Source organism: Pectinophora gossypiella, chromosome 1, assembly GCF_024362695.1.
Source record: "Pectinophora gossypiella chromosome 1, ilPecGoss1.1, whole genome shotgun sequence".
Classification (NCBI taxonomy): domain Eukaryota; kingdom Metazoa; phylum Arthropoda; class Insecta; order Lepidoptera; family Gelechiidae; genus Pectinophora; species Pectinophora gossypiella.
Genome location: NC_065404.1, coordinates 8,772,906 through 8,800,524, shown reverse-complemented (window position 1 = coordinate 8,800,524; position 27,619 = coordinate 8,772,906). Strand labels below are relative to the sequence as shown.

General features: G+C 34.7%; 3 protein-coding genes and 1 long non-coding RNA gene across 5 annotated transcripts; 1 reads left to right on the top strand and 3 right to left on the bottom strand.

Moving 5' to 3' along the window:
* Positions 1–893: 893 nt before the first annotated feature.
* LOC126366163 (diacylglycerol O-acyltransferase 1) lies at positions 894–12,790 on the bottom strand. 2 transcript variants are annotated; one of them, XM_050009118.1, is made up of 11 exons: positions 12,432–12,790; positions 12,072–12,200; positions 10,300–10,397; positions 9,647–9,699; positions 9,446–9,554; positions 9,203–9,352; positions 8,659–8,685; positions 7,759–7,900; positions 7,209–7,374; positions 4,685–4,957; positions 894–3,062 (listed from the first exon to the last, which is right to left on the bottom strand). In XM_050009118.1, the coding sequence occupies exons 1-11, from the start codon at positions 12,545–12,547 to the stop codon at positions 2,850–2,852; spliced, it is 1,476 nt and encodes a 491-aa protein (XP_049865075.1). In that variant the 5' UTR covers positions 12,548–12,790; the 3' UTR covers positions 894–2,849. The 2 variants fall into 2 exon arrangements, with proteins under 2 accessions (XP_049865075.1, XP_049865085.1); XM_050009128.1 differs by lacking the exon at positions 8,659–8,685.
* An 804-nt stretch (positions 12,791–13,594) lies between these two features.
* Positions 13,595–14,803, bottom strand: LOC126366267 (uncharacterized). Its single transcript, XR_007566324.1, has 3 exons — positions 14,467–14,803; positions 13,863–13,993; positions 13,595–13,735 (listed from the first exon to the last, which is right to left on the bottom strand). It is a non-coding gene; the product is annotated as an uncharacterized LOC126366267 (long non-coding RNA).
* Positions 14,804–19,349: 4,546 nt separating this feature from the next.
* Positions 19,350–23,912, top strand: LOC126366210 (protein slowmo). The gene is made up of 4 exons (XM_050009229.1): positions 19,350–19,530; positions 19,605–19,770; positions 19,987–20,181; positions 22,806–23,912. The coding sequence occupies exons 1-4, from the start codon at positions 19,499–19,501 to the stop codon at positions 23,097–23,099; spliced, it is 687 nt and encodes a 228-aa protein (XP_049865186.1). The 5' UTR covers positions 19,350–19,498; the 3' UTR covers positions 23,100–23,912.
* Positions 23,685–25,261, bottom strand: LOC126366221 (mediator of RNA polymerase II transcription subunit 11). Its single transcript, XM_050009257.1, has 2 exons — positions 25,013–25,261; positions 23,685–24,930 (listed from the first exon to the last, which is right to left on the bottom strand). The coding sequence occupies exons 1-2, from the start codon at positions 25,086–25,088 to the stop codon at positions 24,599–24,601; spliced, it is 408 nt and encodes a 135-aa protein (XP_049865214.1). The 5' UTR covers positions 25,089–25,261; the 3' UTR covers positions 23,685–24,598.
* Between the last annotated feature and the right edge of the window lie 2,358 nt (positions 25,262–27,619).

The following is a 27,619-nucleotide window of genomic DNA, read 5'->3' as shown; positions in this document are numbered from 1 at the left end:
GACATTTCGTAAAAGTTACGTAACTGATTAACTGATGTGTTTAAGTAATTACTTAATAATTTACGTGAAATAACTACCTATAAGGCTGGATGTCCCGGAAACGCTGTTGTGAGGCGAAAAGCGGAAGATTGTATGAATCCGCGTCACAGCAGACTCAGCCCGCAACAGATTTCTATGTGAACAATCGCTTAAAGAAAATCCGACTCCAGATCGCCTTGAATAATACTTAGGTTTACCCTATAAAATAAGACATATACAGAACATTGGAAATGCGGGTTAACGTTATCAATAAAGTGCAAGTTAGATGAGATTGCTGTAAGTCCGACCTTCAAGATCGGATAAGCGGTCATCGACCCGAGCGCATGTAACACGCCGAGTCAGAGGTTGCACGCTCTGAAGTCCTCTTTACGTAATATCCATTAAATACTTACAGCCTATATGTATACAAGGTGATCGTGACACCGTATCGAATATAGAGGGTGATGATTCAACTCATGATTCTGAGTTTAATATCAATTATAAAAAAAAAAACATTAGGTAATTTTATGACGGAAAATTCCACTTGATATTAACTCAGCATGATGAGCTCAGTCACGAGTCAATGGAACCTTCGTTTGCCCTCGTTTCTATTGACAGATATATCTAAAAATTGTCGTTATGTCAAGATAAGTTAGAGGAGGCTTTTGCCCAGCAGAGTGGGATCTTAACAGTGAATGTTTAGTAGTATCAGGTCAATGGACTTTGTGAATGACACATTAGTTCTTGGACCAATGTATAATCTGAGTTCACTGTAGATAACCCAACTACATTCTAACGCTGATTACGCAGATACTTTTCATTGCACCTTACGTATAAAAACAGGGAAACAGGGTTTCTAATATAAACTACAAGCGTTTCATATTTAAAAATATTATATTTCATTCATACAAAATTTGGTATAAAAATATAAATTGGTATATTAAATTGTGATAACTTTATCAAATATTAATATAAAAATACATTCGCAACATCTTTAATGGTGGTTCTTCGAACTCTGGAAAAACCATTACCGTCCGTAAACGCAAAAATATCCTAACAATCTTTTGTCTTTTCTTGCAAATATCCAATCAAAATTTACATAAATTCGAAGTGGATATTTGCAAAAAGATTGTAGGATATTTTTACGTTTATAGTCAATACGTTCCCGTAATCGAAGTCCCACTCTTAAATGACATATAACATAATGGTGCCAATTCTGACCCGCATAAACTTAATTTTGATATAGTTTGACAGTTCCTAAACTAGCTGTCTCTTTCTAGCTCTTATCGTAAGTAAAGAACGGCACTATTTAAAATAGTTAAACGATATAACATTTAAGTATCGTCCGCCAGAATCAGCACTGATATGCAATTTATAAAATGTTAATATGAAATATAAAAATAGCTAGCAAATAATAATAAATAGTAAGAAACCATTTCTAATTTAATAATAAACTGTCATGATTTTAAGCTTAAAAATCGCGAACACAATAGACCATATTTATTATTTATATTCATAAATATAGTTAACATATTAAATATACATTTCTTACTACTTAACAACATCTTCCTATAATAAATTTAAATTAATAAAATAATGCTGATTTCAGCAGACACCGTCTAATGTTATTTCACAGCCACACCTGCCATTTTCTTATCCGCCGAAAAGGAAAGGGACGGATGATTGACAATTGTCAACTGAATTCTGTCCTGAACCTGAATGCCAACGTTCCTTAAACGTATAATATCAAATCATTTATTAGGATGAATGCCCAAAATTTACATACACACATTCAACCTGTCGGTTACCCGTCCCTTTCCTTTTCGGCGGATAAGAATGTGAAAGGTATAATTCAAAATGAACTGTCTCCTAGAATGAGCACCATTATTAGACACATTTGTATACAATTGCTTTAAACTCGTAAAATAAATTCATAATTGGTTTATGGCAAGAATATCACAATCAATACTACGGTAGCGTTGCGTATTCAGTCTTGCAACAGCTCTAAAATATTTATTTTGTAAATGGAATATTTAAAATGCAGGTATTATGTACTTACATAAACAATCGTTTCAAAATATACATCATAGCAAAATGCACCAAACCCTTAACTTCTAATAAATATTTCAACATAAAAATAAAATATTATTTTGATCTAGGTACTCAAAACGTACTCATAAAACTACTGTTGATCTTTGAACTAAAACATTAAAATCGACTGAAAACTTAATTGCAATACCTACATTATATTTAACAATAGTAAAATACATTAAAACGGAAGTTTACAATATTAAATATTTAACGACACAAAATATTTCAAAACATATATATGTATGTATATTTAAAACTACTCGAGCACTAGATGATCTTATTTGCCAATAATATTGCTTTGGTAAAAATATTTTGTATACAATATAATTTTGTATCATTATTATAGATGTAGATTGCATTTTCTGATATGTTATTCCGCGCCTGGCAAATAATAATAGCATCTACAACTTGACCACATTTGTTACCCTTGCCCTTGCTTCTAGACTAGGCTCCCACTACTCTAAACAAAATTAATGAAGAACAAATTGACGATAAAGTGACCAATCTAAAGATCTTGTAATGTCTTTGAAATACCTATGCTTAAAAATACTTAAAAAGCAAGGTAAAAAAATGCCGTGCGAATGATCCAGCGCCTATTAAATAACTATATGCCTTACTGCGTGCCACTGAAGTTAAAGCTGATTTTAAATAAGAATCAAATTGGTCGCTTCGCCGTCATAAACGCAATACACTGACTCAGATTATTCATTTGGTGAAACTAAAGAAACTTTATGTTGGTATCATTGCGCGGGAGTGAAGTGCGCGACGGCGTAGTCGTGGTAGTACATCATGATGGCGAGCGGCTGGCCCAAGATGAGGGAGCTCCACACGATGAGGTTGCCCCAGCGGCGCCCGAACCGCACCTCAGCGAAGCGCGAGATCACAGACAGCGGCGGCTGCGCCATCATTCCCAGGAACGCCCACACGCGGAACATTTGTAAGGGGACACTCACCTGAAACACAATAAATAAATATATACAATAGTTCTTTAAGTTAGTCTCAGTCTCGCTTGAACCAGGCGTGATAGATTCATAAGGTAAAGTCGCTAAAACGCGGCGGTATCAAGCATTTGTAGTTAGTTTATTAATTTCTACCTTATATAATCTACCTTATATGTCTATCTCCGGTTTCATCAACTTTAGAAATATTTAAAAATATTAACGATTAGTCTAACCATATGGTACTATTGTTACTTACTGGGAAGTCTCATCAACGAATTTTATGTATTTTATGAATATTTCTTTTTTCATTTTTATATGGAAATCGTGCAATAACCATTTTTATATTACGTATAAATCAAGCATTGTGACAACTAGGCGAAGCAACGAAGGATCGCACTCACGATCACTCGCATTCGCATAAAGATACCTTGGATTGATTGATTTCGGGAACATTCTGACCTACCGTGGTATGGTCGTAGATAATGACTTGCTATTAATAGAAATATATTCATTAATTATATATTATGAACTCGACACTAGGCTGTATGGTGCATTGCCTTAATTCATTATTATCATCGATTATTACTTTCACTTTCTTCCTTACGACAACCGCCCTGTACCGTTAGATATTATAATAATTTACAATCTATTTCAATAAATATTTTATGATGTGACATTTTGACTTCTATAATCGGATAGTAAGATGATCCGTGCTTCGCAAGGCACGTTAAGCCGTTGGTCTCGGTTACTACTTACTGATGTAAGTAAGTAGTCGTTACATGAGCAATGTCAGGGGCCTTTGGCGGCTCAATAGTAACCATGACAACAGGGTTGATGAGGTTGGTACTCCACCTCACAACCCACAAGATAAAAGAAGATCGGTTTCTTGGAATACAATAATAGAAGATGTCTTAACACGTTGGCGCGCGGTACCAGCTATAACCGTAATTTGGACTCACAAAATAGCACGGTACGGTCACTTCCGCAAATAGTTGTAGTTCTTATAATCATTGCTACGGTCAATGCAGCCCAGTTTCGATACAATAATCACTTAGGCCACGCCCACTTCTTTTTTAGACACAGACCCTTTTGTTGCTACTGTCAAAATTGAGTAAAATATTTTAAGTTTCTTTGAGCCATAACTCACACATATGCAGTCTACACACACATCCACACTACGGTTATAACAGTAATAGGTGTATGCAATTTTGTTCGCCATAATACGGCTGAAGCTGTACTGAATCTTAGATTGGAGAGATGTGTTTCTCAACAGTGTAAATACGGTCATGACAGCACTGCGGTTGAAGCCGTACTTTGATTCACCTGGATCTTATATTATGCTAGGTAGACACAGTACGGCTATTGCGACTACGGTTTTAGATGTACTGATCCTAAGTAAATATTTTTCTATATTACCCTCATCAGTACGGTATATGCAGATTACTGTCATAGATGTTACTATCGTTATGTAGTGTTTTGATTTCTCATAAATTTAACAGTACGGGGTCGATAATTACTACTGCTAATTTACGAAAAACTACCGCGCGCCAACGTGTTAAGTATTTTAATTTCAATCCCAAACTTCTACTGCGCCATCGTCAAGCACTCTTCTGCATAATAGCTATCACACTCACCAAGTACTCATGGAAGAGCGCCGATATTAGGAAGACGACGGCTCCGGCAGTGGATTTGCTGTATCCCTTCATAGTTATGGGCGTGTACACGTGTCGCACCGCCCACCTGTGCACGGGCAGGTTCCAGGACCGCCAGAACACCGCGATGTTATTAGAGTTCCACCAGTCCCCATAGAAAGAGCGGTCGGCGAATTGTAACAACTCGCCCATCAAGTTGAGGAACGAATGGAATAACAGGTAGAAGAAACACAGCCATATCAAGTGGTTTGGTACCTGTAAAATAGACAATAGTGCGATTTAGTGTCTATATAGTATAGAATAGAAATAGTTTATTATAAAAGGGCGCCACAAACAAAAAAAAAGACAACAACATCACATCAAATTTCCACTAAACAATTACAAAAAAAGCAAGACGGATGTTTGTCGAAATAATCATAAGGCGGTGGTGGACGTCCTGAGACAATCGTGGTTTAGATCATAGATAAATAATTGATATCACGTGGTTAGAAGGATTTGTGCCCGGTGAATGGTAACAGGCTCACCCCCTATGGGACATAAACATATCTGGTGAGGAGTGGGTTTATTGTTTAAACTATACGCCTCTGGAATACATGCTATGTGTGATACGTTATAGCAAAACATAAATCTTCTTCTATCATGTGGATTGAGAGGTACATTAGCAACCTCATCAACCCTGGTGTCAGGGTTATTATTGAGCCGCCAAAGGCCCCTGACATGGCTCATGTAACGACTACTTACTTACATAAACATAAATAATAATAATTAATTAATTTAGCCTATGCTCCACGACCACGTAACATAGCATGTAATAATAATTATACGTATAGAATGGACACTCTCCTCCCCGCACCAAATCGTATCGGTGCGGATTCAGATTAACTTCAGGGTTCGGTTATCGACCGTTAAAAAATAATCTTTCTTCTTCTAAGATAAAGAGGAAATTCCTTAAGCCGTTAATGAGTAAGTGCGCGCAAACTGTCTGTTACGCGCGCACTTACACGGTAAGAACGAGATTGTTGCATGGAGTGTCCTGTCTACAGTGCTCCATCTTCTAATTGTCTTCCAGTGACTTGTTATGCCCACCCCAATTTGGATTACAGATTACAGGTGTGAAACGTATTACATAAACTGCCTATATACGTCCCACTGCTGGGCACAGGCCTCCCCTCAATCAACTGGAGGGGGTATGGAGCATACTCCACCACGCTGCTCCACTGCGGGTTGGTGGAGGTGTTTTTACGGCTAATAGCCGGGACCAACGGCTTAACGTGCCCTCCGAAGCACGGAATAATCTTACTTTTTCGGACAATCAGGTGATTCAAGCCTGAAAAGTCCTTACCAAACAAAGGACAGTCTCAAAGTGATTTCGACAATGTCCCCATCGGGAATCGAACCCGGACCTCCAGATCGTGAGCCTAACGCTCTAACCACTAGACCACGGAGGCTGTGAAACGTATTATTTTACCTCAATGCAATGTTATAAACTGTACTATAATCAAAGTCTCGATATCCATGTTGTGGCCGGAATATACGAAAATCCTTTGGAGGTTACATCAGTTTTGTACAACAGAGAACATTCGAATATCACGAGACTCTTTGTTAGTAATTTTTTATCATTAGTTCCTCAAAAACGTTATTAATACTTTCCAATAAACAAAACTATCTTATCTCAATGAACTAACATAAAATGAATGCCTGTTGCTATTGATAAATTGATAATGTCATTAAGAAGATAATTTTACGGATATAAATTCGTTGGTTACGAAATACTGCGATAAACATAACAGGATTCAAATTCAAATTCAAAAATATCTTTATTGAGTAGGTACTTTGAATCGTCATTTTTTACATAACGAACGTCTCATCCGCCTAAAACTACTGCAGCTTCTCACAACCTGTATAGCCGGGGAAAAGAAGCTGCAAGAAAAACCTCGGCACAGGGCCGAGACGTTATTTAACAAAAAAACATAAAATATTGTTATACAATTGAGAAATTTAGCTGCCTAATATCATATCTCAGACAGTTAATCCCAGGCACTTATATCTCTAAATAATCACTAACCTTATAATAACCAATACCAATAGTGACGTGGCAATCCACCACGTTGGTGTATAACGGATATTCATAAATAAATAATACCGTCAGTAAATAAGAGAAATTGGGCCGTAATTCGTAATAATAATAATAATCGTAATAACACATAATTATCTTTCAGAATTTTATATTTCGGCATTCCTTCTCGATGTGAACTTTAACTGTACCAAATCTCACACTCCTCCGTACGCGCTCAGTGGATAAAAAGTGGTACAACATTATTTTTCTTCGAGTAATAATATATTGATTTTCACTTTGGAGACCGAGCGGAGCCTGATCCTAGGCCGGGAAATGGCTGGGCAGAAAATTTCGTCAGCATACCTTTCGCCAAAGAACCATCATAGATAAAGTAATCATAAGGGGTCGAAGCCCTTGATACAATTCGCGGGTGGTTAAATGTCAACTTACCGAAAGCTTCAACAGTCGTTCGGTGATCCTTATAGGATCCATCCTCGAGAACGTGTCCACAGAGTTGGTGACGGACGGTATCATCCACTGCTGGAACAACGCCAGCACGAGGTTCACGCCGAACATCACCTCCAACATCCGCTTTATCAAGAAACGCTTCCTGATGCTGGAATATGAAATAATCACATTTATAAGTACTAAGTTCCGAATATTCCAAAAATGTTCACGAATATTCTAGAAGTTCATCGGTAAGTACGGGTATAAATATTTACAAATGCATGTGAATACCGGTATTGAACATGGTAAAGGAAGCATAACACAAACACTCTATGTGCTCATCCGGCGGAGGGGGTCCGGAGGGGGGTCATACTTCAGAGGCATCGACAGCGTTCCGGGTCGCGATGCGGGTTTTTGTATGAAACCGAACAACGTGCCAGCACGCATGTTTGTATACGTGTGTACAAATACGAAAACCAAAACTTCCCAGTCTAAAATGCCTCCGAGCCACCTCAAGGTATATACAGCAAGTAATACAACATGCAGGACTAACCGTACGGTGCGGGGGAAATTGAGTTCATAGCAGAGGGTGGGGGCCAGCATGAAATAGAACAAGTCTTTCAGGTACAGGTTGTCTGGGTACTTGGTCAGGCCCGCCGCCGCCGCGTCGTCGTTGAGCTCCTCTTCGGCTGTCTCTGTATACGACACATTGCTACACTGACAGACTACCTACAGTTTATGACACGTTATGAGTACAACAGGAAGTAGTCAATGGGGTTGTCTATTAAACACAAACAACAAGAGGGAACCTGCGGCGTCATTAACCACTGATTGAACGACTGTAGGGTCCCATTGGACAGAAAAACGTCTCGCGTTCGTGTGCTACTTTTGCTATGTTGTTTATAAGGCGTATCTATGTAAAGTAGGTAACACAATACAGCGGAAGGTAGAATACGAACGCGGAGCTTACTGACTGATAAGATACTCGTAAGACCCTAAAGTCGTTTTCGTACCGATCTCGAAAAATCTAACTTTACGATAAATAGAACGCAATTTCAGTTTTAAAAAAGAACATTTTAGTAATACCTGATAAGAGTACGCAAGTAACCTGCGTTATACATAATAATAAACTGCAGTCATAAACATCTAGGCATTACAAACTTGTGTGGTGGTTAACTACGAATAGGTACATTGTGTTAAAACTGCTAGAAGTAACTACGTAAGGCACAAAATCCACAAGTGCAATAAGCTCCGACAATCATAAAAACAGAACCATGAAAAACGTTACACTGCACAGTCAGTCCCTTCACCGAAAAGCGTAAACAAAAAATACATAATAAAAAAAAACACAAACCAATGGAATTAATTACTCATAAAAACAAAGAAAACGCATACAAAAATAAAAAAATGCGCGAAACGTAAAGCTTGCCAAAACACACGGGCATTGACTTACGTTCCTGTGTCGCGTTCACAAGCTCATCTGAAATATCAACATCGCGGTTCAAACACACTATAAAATGTGACACTGATTTATAACTACACTCACAAAATTATACACATGTGTAATAAACATAACAAACGAGACAATAATGCTGCAGTGCAAACATATTAAACTTATTTTGGGAATGAAAACTTCGCTTTCTTTGTGCTTCAATATTTTGTTATGTTTGAACCGTTTTTAAGGAGGAAATCGTTAATAAGTACTACAATAAACAACTTTACTATCAAACCCAACTGAATAATAAATAGAGAAGTAACAATATTCATTTACTACACATTTACATTGTGTATTCATTTACTCAACCCCGCTGGTTAAAACATAATAAAATGAAAAAAAAAATACCTACTTAGGCGCGAAGTCTCAGTAGTTCAATATATTAAATTAAATAGCATTACATTTAATATGAAGAATTATTATTTCATTACTGAAACAACTTAACAACTACCCTTTAGGGATGTGAAATTATAAGTGTATGTATAGTATTAGGTAAACTCACTCCAGTTAGGTGCTGATAAACTCTGCCGCCTCAGTGTATTCTTTGCGAACCTCTTCTTAATGCCACATCTGCACCAATGATTAGTTTGCACATAGCTCCAGAGTTTCAAGAACAAAATCAAATAGTGTGTGCACACTGTCGATATTCCCACTAGAAACAAAAACAAAATGTTCATATATAATGTTGCCACGATATAAAATAAAAAGTTGTAGGTAGTCGTTGATAAAATTGAAATGTATTTACCAAAACTAAATTCATCTCCCTTAAAATGAAGGACGGCCATAGGCAAGGATATCACAAAAATGATGTTAGACACTTGTAATGCTAATCCGACTTTTTCCGATATCATATCCTGAAATATACGAATATAGGTAATAATTACAATAAATATTTTTTTTAAACACATAGTGTGTTTAATTTCTAATATTTTTAATGGTTGCTTACCACTGCGATGGATTTTTCGATTAGCAGGCTTATCACTACAGGCACCACTGAAACTGCAAAATAATTACAGACATTGGAATCTTGCATGCAAAACTGGTAATTAAAACCCATGTTACGTAAAGTCCCAAATTCAGTGGCATACTGGCATATGTCCATTTACCTAAACTTGATAATAGTCTATAATATAGAGTTGATATTGAAGTCCACGGCCTTAAATAACTTTGAAAAAATAGCAATAGTATTATTAATTAAAAGAAATAAAAAACTTAGTTAAGATAACTACCTATATGTATAATGTTTTGCACACCAATTCAATTTTTAAAAAAATTATCAACACCTACATAAATATTTTTAAGCCAGGTTAGGCGTTGAACGGTAATATCAACTCTATATTATTATGATATTACAGTAATATTTTTATCAACCTAATATTAAAATCATTATTATTTATAGAATATCATTCTAGAAACTTTTTCTTTACTGACAATAAATAAGTACTGAGCCACAGTAATGAACGACAACGAAACTGAATTTAAAAAACATTAAAGATCAGTACACCTACTGCTCTTCTGAGATTTCATAATATAGGTAGGTAACCTACCTACATCATCTTATTTTTTATATTATTATGACATTGTATATAAGACACTTACATATCAGCAGCACCAGGCTAGGATATTGGCTGTTCTGTCCTTCATTAGAGCCAGTCAGTACAATAATCCACTCAATAGGGTTCACACGAAATCCATACCTATGAAAGTTTTGTAGAGGTTTTGTATAAACATAAAAAAATATATATAAGCGTCGGATTGGATTTCTTCTTTTCTGAAGTCGGTTAATTAGTCACGCTCAGCATCCATATCAAAGTGGATAGAGTCGCAAGTCAACCTACACCTGAGGTGTAAGTTGTCTTCTGCCGGTATCCCTATCATGCACAAAAGTGAAGGATTTATATTTTTTTTACGAAAAATGTGTATAGAGCTAGTATGAAAACTTCGATTATTATTATTTATGTAATCGTTAACAATTTTTACATTGTGTTCGACATTATACATCATCTATACTTAACATATTTAAACATTCCATGACAAGAACATAACAACAATCTTCGAAAGGCAAGAAAAACTGTAATACCTATCCTTACAGATGGTTATAGTGCTGATTATTCATGTATTTTTTTTTTATATTATTCATATAATAGTTGCAAGGTCAGCTAATAATTTGCAATAAAATTGACCCTAGGCAAAGTGCCTACTGTAAAAATATTGTAAATACAATTAATTAGTTCACTAAATTTTTTAAGTCAAGTGTAAAACCTATTTGTTTATATTGTGAACCTTTAATGTTAAAATTTCTTATTTGTATTTTTTGTTGTTAAATAAATATTAACTGATGATTATAAAAGCTTCTTTCGTAAGTAATACTACCTAAAAATTTATGTCACTTAAATTAAGTATTATAATGAGGGACTTTAGGAAAACAATATAGATGGCACTGCTTAATGTAACAATTGCTTATTTTTTCATTATCCAGGTACCTACAAAATTATTCAAAAATACAATGTAATGGCAGAAGCATATATAAAAGTAATTATTATTGTTACTTGATATTTGGATCACATTATGTACAGAATTATCCTATATCACTTTTGAGGAACGAAGCCTGGAAAGTCCCTCGTTGGCAACCCTCAGACATCATTACACACACACGATAATGTCAATGTGTAGTGTCCGTATAACACGAGGTTATTTGTACAAAGTGTCCAGAGTGTATAAGTTATCTTCTGTAGACTTTAGAAAAGTAATAAAAAAAATTAAACCAGCTTCAAATTCTATCAAATAAAATACATATAAGAAATTATATTTTGTTGTAACTAAATTCAAAATCAGTGTTTGTTAAGGTTTTAGCAGATTTATTACAAGTTAATATACTGATAAAAAGTTAAGAGTGTATGACTTATATCCTCAGCCAGCATGTCAAGGTTCTAATAATATAACCATAAGTTTGTACCAACATCACCAATTTACATTATATTAATATTTCATATCCTTCATTATTCTAAGTCATAATCATCAAATTGCATTTAGCCTTGACATACTCTCACTAAAAGATTACATTCTTACTTAATTACTAACTTTATAATTGCTAGTACACTACTATTTATTTTTATAATAGGCTTGAATAAAAAAAAACTATATTTCTAATTGGGCTGGCCAGAGGAATGTCCATCACAAGATGAATTAAATAGATACCCACATTAGTTTTAAAACTGCATATCAGTATATTAAAAATAACCTATTCATTTTATAATCCACAAAATAAATGTCCAGTTACAGTTGACATACATCCACACCGTTGGAGTCACGGGTGGAAAGCTAGTTTACAAAAAAAGATAATGCTCTAATAATTTTCCATGTATACTTACTTCAGGATGTTTTCAAGGAATAGGCGCACTCCACCGATGGTAAGCATCAAGAAGCCCCAGTTGACCAGCCCCGTGAAGTCTGCAAACTCTGAGCTCCATGAGAACAGGGAGTCTCTTGGTTTGTGACAACTAAATTAATGTAAAAATAGAAAAGTACATTATTGAATGATATAAAACTGTTTTTCACCACTTGTGGCACTTCCATTGCTTATAGTAAAATGATACTTAGATCAAAAGTTTGTATGAGTTTATAAAGTAATACCTACATAACTGGACTACTGAACTTGATAGTGATCATCGAAAGTTATTATCTGACAGATTTATTTCATTCATACACCGTACACACATGTTTATACTTACGGTCTATCAAGTTGTAAACTTCGAAACTTTTTTTCCTTTTCAGTAATTTCTTCGGCCCGTGTCACACTTTGCGCCCGTCGGTAACGAAGAGCCTTCTCTTCTGATTCCGACGTCATTTCTTTATTTACACAAGACACGAACTAATCCACACGAGCACTATCGTGATTCTACCTACTATAAAAGTTTATGTCCTTATCAAATTAGTTATACGATACCACATAACTGATATAAATAAAGGTCTGGGCAGATTTAATTATAATATAATTAACTTAAGAAAAGCCGCTAGTTTTACTACAAGGTCAAAGTATTCCGCGCGGTAAATTGGTATAAAGTCCGTACGGGACGGAGTTATTACACAAAAAGCAACGCAGGCAAGCAATCTTGCAATAGAAAAGAATAACTTCATTCATTCCATTTCATTCATTCGTCGTCGAATATACATAAAAAACAGATAAGACAACAATAAGACAAAGACCAAAAACCCATAGACATATAAGAGTATGGACTGGAAATACCTACAAAAAAAACGTGCCACTTCGTCGCATAAAATGGCGGCCTTTACTAGGGCTGCAAGCTGTTTCAATACTAGGATTACCATACTCGTACCTACTAGGTATAGCATCTTCTTCTTTGCGAGTCGATGGCGATCGATACAAAATTTTTGCTGACCAATAATAGGTATAGCATTATAATAATAAGTATTTATAAGAGAACAGAAAGGGAAGGTAAAGGGTAATTAGGTGGTGTACTGTATTTTTCGTGTATGTTTTGTGTAAAACTTGTTCTTCTTGTTGTATTTGTAAAGGGTTTAGTCAAGATTTATCTAAGTAGTTTCCTTAACAACTCTATAACATTGATTACATTCTTTATTGCGCACAATTCGAATCCACCTGGAGTGTATAATGAAACATAAATTATAACGTAAATCTGTTTATTAGCAAGTATTCATTTCACACATTATTTATTATGTAACTACATTATATTTACAATAAATACAAATCTAAACAGTGTCAATTTGTTTAGAAATTGTCTTTGTGACACCCTGTCACATTGCATATATAATCATTATACGCTTTCGGAGAAAGAAAATGTAAAGTTAAAGCAAACTTTCTTATTTCTTGGGAATACTTCTTTGGCAAAGGTAAACCTTGGTTTACCTGCCTTTTCAAAAAGTCTTGCGGTCCTGCCAATTCTTCCATCAATACACTTTGCCCTTTATTATTTGATTTTTATTCTGCAGATCTTCCATAATATTCTTCAAATTGGCTATCTTTTAATTTTTTCATCGCGTCTTCTTGAACAGACTGAAATAAAGTTTAATAATAATGTTAAAACAGTGTATGTACTAAAATATATCTGATTTAAGTGCATTGTGTACCTGGTTGAATTATACTATATCATGTTAAAAATATAAAATTATTTGATAAATACCTTTTCATGTACTGACTTATGAGACAGACGTACGGGCAATGGCAGCACAGACGACGTTGCAGCTGTGGATTAGTTTTCCAATATCACCTGTTTCAGTAAATCCAGTCGACAATTTTGGATTGAAAGATGGCCTGAAATGAAAGATAACATTCATTTATTTATATAATAATTGTTTCGACATATAATAGTTACAGACTAAGTATATTAAGTACATAATAATGATAGATAGTATAAACATGTTGTGATAACATGATACAAATATGTTATCTATCTAGCCAGTAGTGAGATGATGCAAGCTAGGCTGAAATTTAAATATAAATTTAAACACCAACAGCCTCTCTCTAACCATCGTCTTCTCAAGCTTTTATTTCTTGGAAACCTGTTAACGTAAAAGTAATAACTAGTATTCTTAGCCAGTATTATTGGCGCAACACTAATTTGACTATGACGAATAAAGATATTGGAAAACAAAGAAAAATACGGTTTGTAGTATGACAATTACTCAAAATATATAAAGGTTTAATGCAAATTCATGGCTCAGTTGCGTTGTAACATCAAAATCTATAGGATTGTTTGTATTATTCAATGAATACGGGGTACTAACCTATGAAGTGACAAATACGGTTGATTTCTGTCCTTTCTGGCTCCACACTGTACAATACAATACACGGACATGTTGAATAACACTTTTTTCAACTTCAACTTCGATTTAGCAAATCAAATCCTCGTAATTTATCCGCAAAACACAAAATACGATCTCATAAACAGCTACTTGACAGCAGAAGTACCACAAAACACAGCGCATAAAATGGCGAAAAATGGCACGTACCTACAGCTGTTGTGACGTCATCACAAAATGTTGCCATAACTAGAAATAACAAATATATATTTATCTCTTTTACCAAATGAAATTTTGTACTAGTAAAAAAGAGACAAAACGATTATTGACGACCTGTTTCATAAACTACTCATATTTGTATAAGTTGATGTTTATATAGTAGAACAGGGCGCCTCCATATAATTTCCTATCTCTATGCAAAAACCAAGTATCTCGAAGTATCTGAGGAAGTATCTAATACTTGATCCTTGTCATTGGCGCATCGCCCGCTAACTTGCTCACTACCTAACCGCGCCGTGGAAGCCAGAAAAAAAAACTTTACACTATTACATAATGTCGTCCAGCAGCGTCTATCAACAATATGAAGCATTAATTCAGCAAGCCTACCCACTTGTTCAACATGTACTGTTCTACTAAACTGGTACTTTAAACCTACGACTTTTCTGTTTATGATTCGGGTAGTCGCGCATGAGCAACTTTTATCTCTCACATTAAGTCTATGGAAGTGCGCACAAGTAGCGACGCAACTCCTGGGAGATATTTTTGTCCACGGGTTCGGAGACAAGTCCGCGACGCAACTGCAACCTCCACTACAATTAATTTCGATGAATTATGCAGACTCTCGACATAACGACATATTCTGAAGTAACGAAAAAATATTTTAGGGCTTGCTCTGAATTTCATAAACATAGTCTGAAATTTTCCGAGAGTCAACAGATCGCTCCATAGTGAATGCACCCAATATTGTGTTTTTCGCGGTTTGCGTCAGTTTTTATACCAGTGCAATGAATGACCACAGCCGTCTTTTCAACTTCCATGTTAATGACTGCGTAGCAAAAAGTCGTGTTGCTGTCGCTCTCGGGCACGCATTACGGCAAGGAGGAGATTAATTTGTCGAAAGAAACAAATTAATCGCTTTACGATTATGTTGCTCGTGCGCGCATGACCCTTAAGCAACCTTTTGCTTGGATGGTCTGGCTACATTTCTTTTTTTCTTAATAAAATTCATTCTAGACAAAGTTACCTAAAATAAATTAATAATAAGTAAAATAAAATACGGGTTTAACGTTTTACTTATTATTAATTTATTTATTTTTTGTAGTTTTTTTTATTAATTCTCTTAACTTTCATATCATTTCAAACGTTATTTGGATTCAATGCTACAATTATTTTGTGCATGGTAGTTTAATTATTAATTAACGACAACGAAGTATTCTGGAAACAAAAGACTTGTACTGTTTGTTTTTTGTTAAATTGTACCTATATTGCTTGTAGCGGGCGGCGGTGAACTTTCCAGAAATCGTCATTGTTCTCGTTGTCATTATCACCAATATTACAAGAAACGAACTCTTTGGATTAATATCAGGTGTAACCAGGGGGTTTGGATTAATAAACCTAGCTCAGGCGCTGGGGCGGAGTGGAAAGTTGCCGTTTTATACATGGTATTATTCCTTCTTCTATGACAGAAGTGCCGTCTCTTATCCCGATTTCCTGACTTGTAATGCTTTACCCGTCTAGATATTTTAGAGGGAGACGATAGACAGACGCAGATTTCACCAGAAAAATATCGGTTTCCTAGAGGGGAAGTCATCGATATAGGCATTGGTGCAGATCAGTTGTTAGATAAAGTTCTAAGTAGTTAACAGTAAGGCTGTGAAACCAAGTACCCTTTGTAGGGCAATTCACCAACTGAGTAAAATCATGCACCTCTATCTCAACATAGCCGGTTTTCTGGAAAACGAATACCCTCGCTTTGAAAAATATTGTGCTGTTGTGCCGATGACAATTTAACTAAGTCGCTGTTATAACTGTACCCGTTTGTAACCACTGGGCATGGATGGTTTGATCTAGGCCGATGTCCACTAAAGAGAAAGGTAGGTTCTCAAGCAGATGCCATCACATACCTACTTACATGTTATGCAGTTTAAACTCGTGTTCCAGGATCACAATATTGGACATTTAATTTGCGTCTTTGTAAGAAGCAGCATATGAAGTCGGTCTTGATATGAATGATCTGATATTAGCGATCAATATATTAAACGTAAAAATTTTGTTTCTTAGACTTGCAATTTATTTTTTTATTCACAACTCTCCATTATTCTCACAAAATTCACAAATATTCCCATGCTGCACTATCCCGCTATATTACCTAATATTCAATATCTCCTATACTTAAAGGTTGCCTGGAAGAGATTGCTACTTAGCAATAAGGCCGCCTATTGTACTAATTCTATTTCTCTTTTTGTATTTTGTTTTTTCCTGTTTGTGCAATAAAGTATTTGTTATGTTATGTTATGTTAAATATTTGAAAATATTTCTATTGTAATAAAGCATATATTTAGTGTATTTATAAAGCTGACTTTCATTTCAAAGCGTGAAGCATGTGTGCAACGAAGAAACTAAGCCAAAAAAAATCTATCATCATCATCATCAATTTAAGAGCCACGCTCTTGTCGGTGCAGCGTTTTCCATGCTACTTGCAAAAAAATCCACCCACTAATAATAATTTTGCTTTAAGAAGGCTGTAGCACACTATTTCTGTTTTTTTATAGATAAAACGATTTTATACTAAATATGCGTCAAAATAGTTTTTTCCCAATCTTTCCGAAAATTTCATGTGATTTACTCAATTTTACCGGAATAAACGGAAAGTTTCGGCCATTTAACATTTTCGTTATCATTATAATTTTCATTCATCACTAATTTAAGAGCCACGCTCTTATCAGTGTAGCATTCACCATACTCCTTTTTCGGGAAAAATGGGGCAATAGTCTTGCCTTCCGCCCCAAATACTCGTATTATATTTTCATTATTCTGATCAATATAAAGAGAAAAAAGAAATATAGGTAGTAACATAATTCTATACATAATCTGATCTAAATATCAAGCAAATATTATTTTTATATTATACTTCTGCCATTACATTATGTTTTCGGATAATCATGTTCCTGAGTAATGAGAAAATATGTAATTATCACGTCCAAAGTACACAGCGCCACCTATTTTTTTCCGGTAACGTGGAATGTAAAGTCCCTTATTGGCATTCAAAGAAATAGCGAAAAAGAAAAAAGGCTGTGTGCCGGGACATCAGCTGACAAACTTACAGTTTTCAATGAAGTGGTGTTGTCTGATCTTCAAGCAAGTCGACGAGAGTTCTAGCTTAAATATGATTTCATACCAATCTTTATGTTTGGCGGCATCACACCCTCGCCGCCAAATTGGCGACCCCTTGACAGCTTCCTACATCTTCTGAGAGTCGGAGTCAACTGCGGTCTGCGTCACACCTGCAGCATCCAGTACGCCACCAGCATCAACATCATCCCGCATGTGTGGTGGTAAATATGCTGCCAAATATGAATTACTATGTGAAAACTAGAAGGGTAGCATTGGAGGTCTTGGCCTGACATATACTAATAAAGGAGGGGCAAGTTGTATGGGTACATTCCGTAAGGTAATACCTTCTTTCTGTCCTGCTGTCAACCCAAGCTATTTCTATCGTAACAATACTGCGTGGTTGTCTTCACGTCGCACACAGGTGAAATTTACGTAATTTGTGGCCAAAATTAAAAAAGCAAAGTTACTCCGATTCTAAATTAGTAGCCTAATTTAGGAACAAGACATATGGCCCCATCTATGAATGACCATTTTAACGTTTGACACTTTTTATTCAGATATCCACAACACTCGATTGAAACAGTTTTGGTTGTTGAGTAATTTATTAAAATTTTGAGCTTGTGTTTAATGATAACGTTTAAATTTTATTTAGCTGATATTTGGTGTAAAACGTAATGGATTCTATATCTACAGGTTAGTTTATTATTTCTGTATTACTAAACAGTTTACATTACTTGCGATGTTATAGATATGTAGGTTTGAAGAGAAGTGTATATTTTAACAGTTTTTTTTGTTTTACTCAGTGAAAAAGTTCATACTCAATCGCACTCAACCCGTTTCTTTTACATATTTCGAAAGAACATATCTATAGCTTTCATATGACACCAAAATTTGCTGCGTCTAACTGCGTCACCTAAACAAAATAGTGCAAAACTTACAATGTATACTAATTTATAAAATACTCATAATATTTTTTTCAGGCATAGCATTCCAATTAGTCGAAGAGAATTATTGAGTTATATTACTTAACGGGTGAATCTAATAACCACGAGATACAATTTCAACGCTTAGTTACAAAAGTTCGGGAAAAAACACACTGTGAAGATGAATACCCAAAGTATATCAAACAAGAGTTGTTTCACTTTATTTCTCAGTATAAACAGAAGTGGCAAAGTGTTTCACGAACTAATAGTTTTGCTTTTTAAAGCACCTCAACCTATTATTTTAGACATACTACAGCAATATATAAGCATAACAGACTTGACGTAATTTTGGCCAATTTTTGAGCGAATTTCACCAGTGTGCGTCGTACGTCGCGGGCATCGGTCCAAATACCATAGTGGCCTTACCGCAGTTATGCTACGAATGAATGAAAATGATCTAATGAATGAATTGATAACGTCATATCGTTTTTTTGGTACCTTACTAGTATTAGTTGAGGTAAAAAAGGAAACAAAATATAGGTACATATATCTCGCTCTAACACATTAATGATTTTTAAAATAGCTTTTATAATTTTGACGTTCGTCCCTCAAAAGAGTGAATTCCTTCCTCCTTTCCATCGAAGTGGAGTGGAGCAGTATCGTGTGTTTTGTAGTGTGAAATGATAAGAAAGTAGTTATAACGAATGAGATAAGTACTATCTCATAGTTCGATTTTTATAACGTAGATTTTTTATAGTATCATGAAGATTTGGACCTCTGAACACACTTTCAAGTAAGTATAATATGACGCAACCTTCCTTGTTTCAAAACTTCATGTTCTTATAATTTTCCTATCTTTTTGTGTAGTCATCCTTGGGAGACCGTTGCTCAGGCAGCATGGCGAAAATACCCTAATCCTATGAACCCAGCAGTCATAGGAACTGACGTTGTGGAGAGAAGAGTAGTGAACGGCGTATTAGTCACTCACAGACTCGTTAGCTCTAAATGGTTTTTCCCAAAATGGGCACAGGCTGTAAGTATCTTTATATTTGTAATAAAATTATTAGAAAAATACAGTTGAACATTATAAGGTAGACAGGAACATTAACATTAGTTAAAGTTGACCTTTGACCTTGGCTATGCTTTGTTTATGTATTATAGATTTCATGAATGAGACTTTTTATTATTAAATGGTTCCATGTTCCATACAATCCCTACTGCAAACTTATAGTTATGTTTTATTTTTCAGTTGATTGGGTCAGCCAAAATATGTTATGCAAGTGAGAGGTCAGAAGTGAACCCAAGTGTGCGATATATGTCACTGAAGACTACGAATCTAACATTCTGTCGGTATATCGCTGTGGATGAGACAGTTCGGTACACTCCACATCCATCAGATCCTGCCAAGACCCTTCTGACACAGGAAGCAGTGGTCACTGTACAAGTAAGCATTCTTTTAGGACTAGTATTCAATGTTAGGACTAGTTTTATAACTGTAACTATAAGTCTCCAATTGAGTGAAGTATAACCAAAATATATATTTATATTTTTCAATTCAACATTTCTAGTTCTTACCATTTCATTACGGCCCTGATTCCTACATAAACCTAATTTTATTTTAAGTTAAACCCAACATTTTCGTGTGCGTCAAGCTAGCGGCCTCAAAAAAAAATGGGCACGAAAAAATAATTTGACCATACCAAAAAATAGTACTCTTATTGAAAAAAATAGTACCTGTTGTAAAAAAATTAGTACCTTCGCGGTTCTGGATTTATAGCCATGTTTTATTGCACTTGCTAGCTTGACGGTGAGCGAAATTTGGCGAGAGTTAACGACAAGGTCTTTCGCTTTGATTTAAACGCCAAAAAATAGTACCGAAATAGTACTTACCCCCTGCAAAATACAGAAATGAGTACTTCAACGGTTCCAAAGTTATAAAGGCAGTTCTTTGATCCCGCTGGCTTGACGTTTTGAAAATACCTATTATCTAGGGAACGCTTGCATACTTCAGTTTGTAACTAATGTCAATAAACTCGTATGAAATAGTACTCCCTACCATCATAATTTGGACCTCATTCTCTTTGTAGAAATATGTCAAAAAGTCATTATAACCTATGTCATACATTTATCAAGACAGGTACAGTCGCGAACAAAATTATTACACATGCTCAAGAAGAATGTTGTCAGATTTTAGTTATTTTTCCCCATTTTTGGGTAAAAATTGGTGAAGTGCCAGGGTTGTCAGATGAAAGTAATATCATTGTTGAAACTCTTTGAGTTATTCTACAAATACTGCAAATTGTAACACTTCGATCCGTAACAAATTGAACATGAAGGTATAAATTATAAAATAAAACAGCAGATTAAAAATGTATTATGATGTATTAAAATCACAGATTGTTTTCAATAAGAACTAGACCCATGCAGCCATTTTCTATTAAAATTATTGCATATGGGTGTATGCAATAGCAATTTTTTGTAATAGCAACACTCTGAAGTGCAAAGAAATGGTAGGGTAGACCTCCAAAATGGCAATACTTACGAATAAATTGTGAGGTTATGTAATTGTCTACGTGACTGTATCAACAACAAATGTATGGCATAGGTTATGATGATTTTTTAACATATTTCTAGAAAGAGAATCGGATCAAAATTATGATGGTAGGAAGTACTATTTCATACGAGTTTATTGAAATTAGTTACATACTGAAGTATGCAAGCGTTCCCTAGATAATAGGTATTTTCAAAACGTCAAGCCAGCGGGATCAAAGAACTGCCTTTATAACTTTGGAACCGTTGAAGTACTCATTTCGGTATTTTGCAGGGGGTAAGTACTATTTCGGTACTATTTTTTGGCGTTTAAATCAAAGCGAAAGACCTTGTCGTTAACTCTCGCCAAATTTCGCTCACCGTCAAGCTAGCAAGTGCAATAAAACATGGCTATAAATCCAGAACCGTGATGGTACTAATTTTTTTACAACAGGTACTATTTTTTTCAATAAGAGTACTATTTTTTGGTATGGTCAAATTATTTTTTCGTGCCCATTTTTTTTTTGAGGCCGCTAGCTTGACGCACACACATTTTCTTATCCACCGAAAAGAGATGGATGATTGACAACTGTTAATTTTTTAAATGAAAGAGTGAATTAATTAATTCACTCTTGAATCAGGTTAAATATCAGCTTGATGTCTATTTAGGCATCAAGCTGATATTCAACCTGTTTGATGTGTTTTTGTAAATTTTATGCCTGTTGATTGCCTGTCCCTTTCCTTTTCAGTCAATAAGAAAATGACAGATCTAACTTAACATAAAATTGATGGTGTGTACTGGAATCAGCACCTATGTATACTTATATTATAATATATATAGTTTCTGTATATATTTAGTAAAAAACATTTTATTAAAAGTATCATCATCATCAATTTAAGAGCCACACTCATGTCAGTGCAGCATTTAAAAAAATAAAAGTATAAAAAAATATAAAATAAATTATAAGTATATCTATCACTATTAATAAAAAATGGCAAGGCCTTTGTACTGGAATCTGACATTATGCTTTTCAACATGTGTGTGTTAACATATGTATGTGTTTGTAGTTGGCATCTAACACAATCTTCATTCTGACTGAACTATTAACGGCGGCACGTGTCCCGACATCGGCACGTGTTGCATAGTCTTTTTATATGCTTTATCATGTAATATAATAGCACGACATAGCGACTACTCGTGACGTGACGTCACAGCGATACTGATACACGTCATATGCGTCATGTCATGTATGCACAGTATACAAAACATATGCAACATTGATAACTACGTCATTTTTCCTTCGAACACGGCGACGCGGCGACGTGTGTGGCGCAATGCCAAGGTTCAAGGTCCACCTACCTACATTTGTCTGGGATGTGATATGAATGTTTTAATTTTTTTTACTTATGTATCCCTGGAAACAGTCTTCTTTTAGTGCTATTTTCTTCTATGGGGGATGTAATGCTTAACATTCCATTTTATGCATCTTGTATTTTACACTTTAAGTAATCAGTTTAATTTTTCATATTTGTTTGCAGGGTGTACCACTCAGCAGCTACATGGAAGATTTATTAACAAATAAAATATCCTTAAATGCTGGAAAAGGCAGACAAGCCATAGAATGGGTCATAGGAAAATTGGATACAGAGATAAAAGAACTAGCTAGTTCTGCTTGTAAAAGCACAGATGAGCTGTTAAGCCAGACAAAGAAATCCCTTGATGATATCACTTCTACAGCCAGAAGATCCATGGACGATATATCATCCAAAGCAAAGCGATCACTGGATGATATAGAAAAGTTCACCAAGGCAAATGCGAATCAACGAAGCTGAAAGGAGGAGTGATCTCCGCTTGGTTTCATTGAACACTATCGTGCTGATAACGTACAACCCACGCTATTATGCAATTTAGATGGCTATTTATTTTTCGTAATGAAGTGTGATTTTATTCATTTATAACTGTAATAGTTGTCATCTGTAATGAATGATTATTTACAAGCATTTTAGTAAACAGTTTATATGTCCCACTGTTGGGACAGGGCCTGCCCTCAATCTACTACAGGAGGTATGGACCATACTCCACCACACTGCTCCAGGCTGTAGGGTTTTGGTAAAGTAGCATTGAAATCAAACTTTATTTTGATGTTTCATGAGACATGGTCCATCTGATTGAGTGAAATATTGATATTACTGGATAATATTAGAAATAACCAATTGGTTCTTACAGCAACTTGCAGAGCTTGTAAGATAACATGACAACAATCCTGAATTATATTGTGTATAAATGAATTTAGAACTTATAATATGGAACTTGTGAAATGTTTTGGAATTGTATGTAATATATGATTTAAACTTAGTATTACTGATTAATTCCACAATGGGTTAGTAGTGCATGTTGTGTAGTAAAAGAAACACTACTGAAATTTATAATTGTAATGTAATAGCAAATTCAACAGGACTTATGGTTGTTTGCCCTTATGTGCAATATGCTAATATCATTATTTTAAAAATCTACTCAAAATTGCTTAAACCTACTACTATCAATGCAATGCAGCTGTGATGTAAAAACACTTAGTAAGACCAAATATTTTTTGCCATTAGTACTGTCTTAGATTCATTTTATTTAAAGAATAAATTGTTATCATACTTGAAAGCTTTCAAATAAAATTATGATTAACATAAGCAAGGATTTCTGGCATATCTACAAGAATAACTTGTTGAAACATTGTAAAATACCCATGTAGAGAAATGTATGTAGAGTAGAAATTTGCACAAGGAACCCAGCTTTACATTAAACATAACCCCTTTAGAACTAGTAAGTGAACATCCAGTTTCTATAATTATACTTCAGTTCCATGTTGGTTACCTGTATTGCATTGGTTGGTTTACATCTTGAAGCAAATCACCGGAAAATGCAAGGTTACAAAATCTGTAACATTATGCAGTTGAGTTAGACATGATATGAATTAGAGATAACCATGCAGTCACATTAGTTTTATTTTATTTTAGTAGCTATAAATAGGTAAAACATGGATATATACCTAACAACATGGAGTATGATAGAAAACACTGAAGAGATTGCAATATTCATGTGGTATGAGATCTGCATACTGCAAAACAAATAAAAAAATCTTTACAATATCCTGATGATGCTACATTAGATAAACTATAATGGAATATAGGTACCTACTTAGTAAAGATAGATTTCCGAGTAGCTTAATAATCTACACTAACAGCGATTGTTCATTTAAAAGAAAATTACACTTAATAAAGTTTAGTTTATACAACAATGGTCAATTCATTACAAATATGACCATCGTTCTTTAATAATATCAGGTACTTGTCCCAGAGGAAGTCATGTTTCCATTGGGAACATTCCCTGGTGTAGTTCTGTTGCTGGCAGCTAAATGTGAGGCCTTGAGGCGATCCAGTTCATTGACCCATGAACGCACATGTTCCAATCTATGCCATGCCATCTGCAGAACCTTTTGTGAGGCATACCCTGATCCCTCATGAGGCTGGCCAGTAGATACCTGGGTTAAGTAATTTATTTGGTCACTCAATTTTGATTCTACTTGGCTCAGTGTCCTCAGAAATTGTGAAGTATTTGTTTCAGCTTGTTTCTGACTTGATTTTTCTTTACTGAGTTCAAGAAGTGCTTGAGCTGAAAATAAAAGATTTAGTTTAGGTTTATCTTTATCACATATACAACTAGGTAGGTATATTTCTTTTATGTCTCCACTAACCTGCACACTGAAGACATGTTATTATATCTTTCTCAATATCATCGAGAACTTGGATTCTTTCCATTGGACCAGCCATCGTCAGAAGAATGGGACCTATGCTTTGATTCTTTTAGTTAGGATTTATAATACGTCCCATACGTATTGGGTACAAAGGCATGAACTCGGCGATAAGTTAACAGTATAAATTAATATATATTATGGCCTAAAATCCCAAAAGGACCTATTTTATTTTACATTACAAAAACGTCCAAAGTAGGTTTTTTTTTTAACTCTGCTTTTTTTTCGATTTATCCCTTCGGGCTGGCAAAGGGTACTTAGCCCATACAGCCTGGTCTTCGGTCGTCCTTTTCTTTGTAGAATCCCGTATATTAAGAGACATATCATTCGTCAACAAATTCGTCAATCATGATTTAAGATTAAAACAAAAAACGACCTTATTATAACTAGTTATAACTATAACTGTGATCGTTATTTGTATGGTCTACTGCAAATATTCTTTTCTATGTCTATGGGTTTTAGCCATAGAGATAGGAAATTATATGGAGGCGCCCTGTTCTACTATATAAACATCATCTTATACAAATATGAGTAGTTTATGAAACAGGTCGTCAATAATCGTTTTGTCTCTTTTTTACTAGTACAAAATTTCATTTGGTAAAAGAGATAAATATATATTTGTTATTTCTAGTTATGGCAACATTTTGTGATGACGTCACAGCAGCTCTAGGTGCGTGCCATTTTTCGCCATTTTATGCGCTGTGTTTTGTGGTACTTCTGCTGTCAAGTAGCTGTTTATGAGATCGTATTTTGTGTTTTGCGGATAAATTACGAGGATTTGATTTGCTAAATCGAAGTTGAAGTTGAAAAAAGTGTTATTCAACATGTCCGTGTATTGTATTGTACAGTGTGGTGCCAGAAAGGACAGAAATCAATCGTATTTGTCACTTCATAGGTTAGTACCCCGTATTCATTGAATAATACAAACAATCCTATAGATTTTGATGTTACAACGCAACTGAGCCATGAATTTGTATTAAACCTTTATATATTTTGAGTAATTGTCATACTACAAACCGTATTTTTCTTTGTTTTCCAATATCTTTATTCGTCATAGTCAAATTAGTGTTGCGCCAATAATACTGGCTAAGAATACTAGTTATTATTTTTACGTTAACAGGTTTCCAAGAAATAAAAGCTTGAGAAGACGATGGTTAGAGAGAGGCTGTTGGTATTTAAATTTATATTTAAATTTCAGCCTAGCTTGCATCATCTCACTACTGGCTAGATAGATAACATATTTGTATCATGTTATCACAACATGTTTATACTATCTATCATTCAACTACATATTATTATGTACTTAATATACTTAGTCTGTAACTATTATATGTCGAAACAATTATGAGTTGTACAAATTTTATATAAATAAATGAATGTTATCTTTCATTTCAGGCCATCTTTCAATCCAAAATTGTCGACTGGATTTACTGATACAGGTGATATTGGAAAACTAATCCACAGCTGCAACGTCGTCTGTGCTGCCATTGCCCGTACGTCTGTCTCATAAGTCAGTACATGAAAAGGTATTTATCAAATAATTTTATATTTTTAACATGATATAGTATAATTCAACCAGGTACACAATGCACTTAAATCAGATATATTTTAATACATACACTGTTTTAACATTATTATTAAACTTTATTTCAGTCTGTTCAAGAAGACGCGATGAAAAAATTAAAAGATTTGAAGAATATTATGGAAGATCTTCAGAATAAAAATCAAATAATAAAGGGCAAAGTGTATTGATGGAAGAATTGGCAGGACCTCAAGACTTTTTGAAAAGGCAGGTAAACAAATTTCAAGGTTTACCTTTGCCAAAGAAGTATTCCCAAGAAATAAGAAAGTTTGCTTTAACTTTACATTTTCTTTCTCCGAAAGCGTATAATAATTATATATGCAATGTGACAGGGTATCACAAAGACAATTTCTAAACAAATTGACACTGTTTAGATTTGTATTTATTGTAAATATAATGTAGTTACATAATAAATAATGTGTGAAATGAATACTTACTAATAAACAGATTTACGTTATAATTTATGTTTCATTATACACTCCAGGTGGATTCGAATTGTGCGCAATAAAGAATGTAATCAATGTTATAGAGTTGTTAAGGAAACTACTTAGATAAATCTTGACTAAACCCTTTACAAATACAAATATACTTTATTGCACACAACATACCAAAAAGAACAAGTTTTACACAAAACATACACGAAAAATTTGCGAAAAATACAGTACACCACCTAATTACCCTTTACCTTCCCTTTCTGTTCTCTTATGAATACTTATTATTATAATGCTATACCTATTATTGGTCAGCAAAAATTTAGTATCGATCGCCATCGACTCGCAAAGAAGAAGATGCTATACCTAGTAGGTACGAGTATGGTAATCCTAGTATTGAAACAGCTTGCAGCCCTAGTAAAGGCCGCCATTTTATGCGACGAAGTGGCACGTTTTTTTTGTAGGTATTTCCAGTCCATACTCTTATATGTCTATGGTGTTCGTCCACCGACGGAATTAGTGTTGTTGTTGATTTGA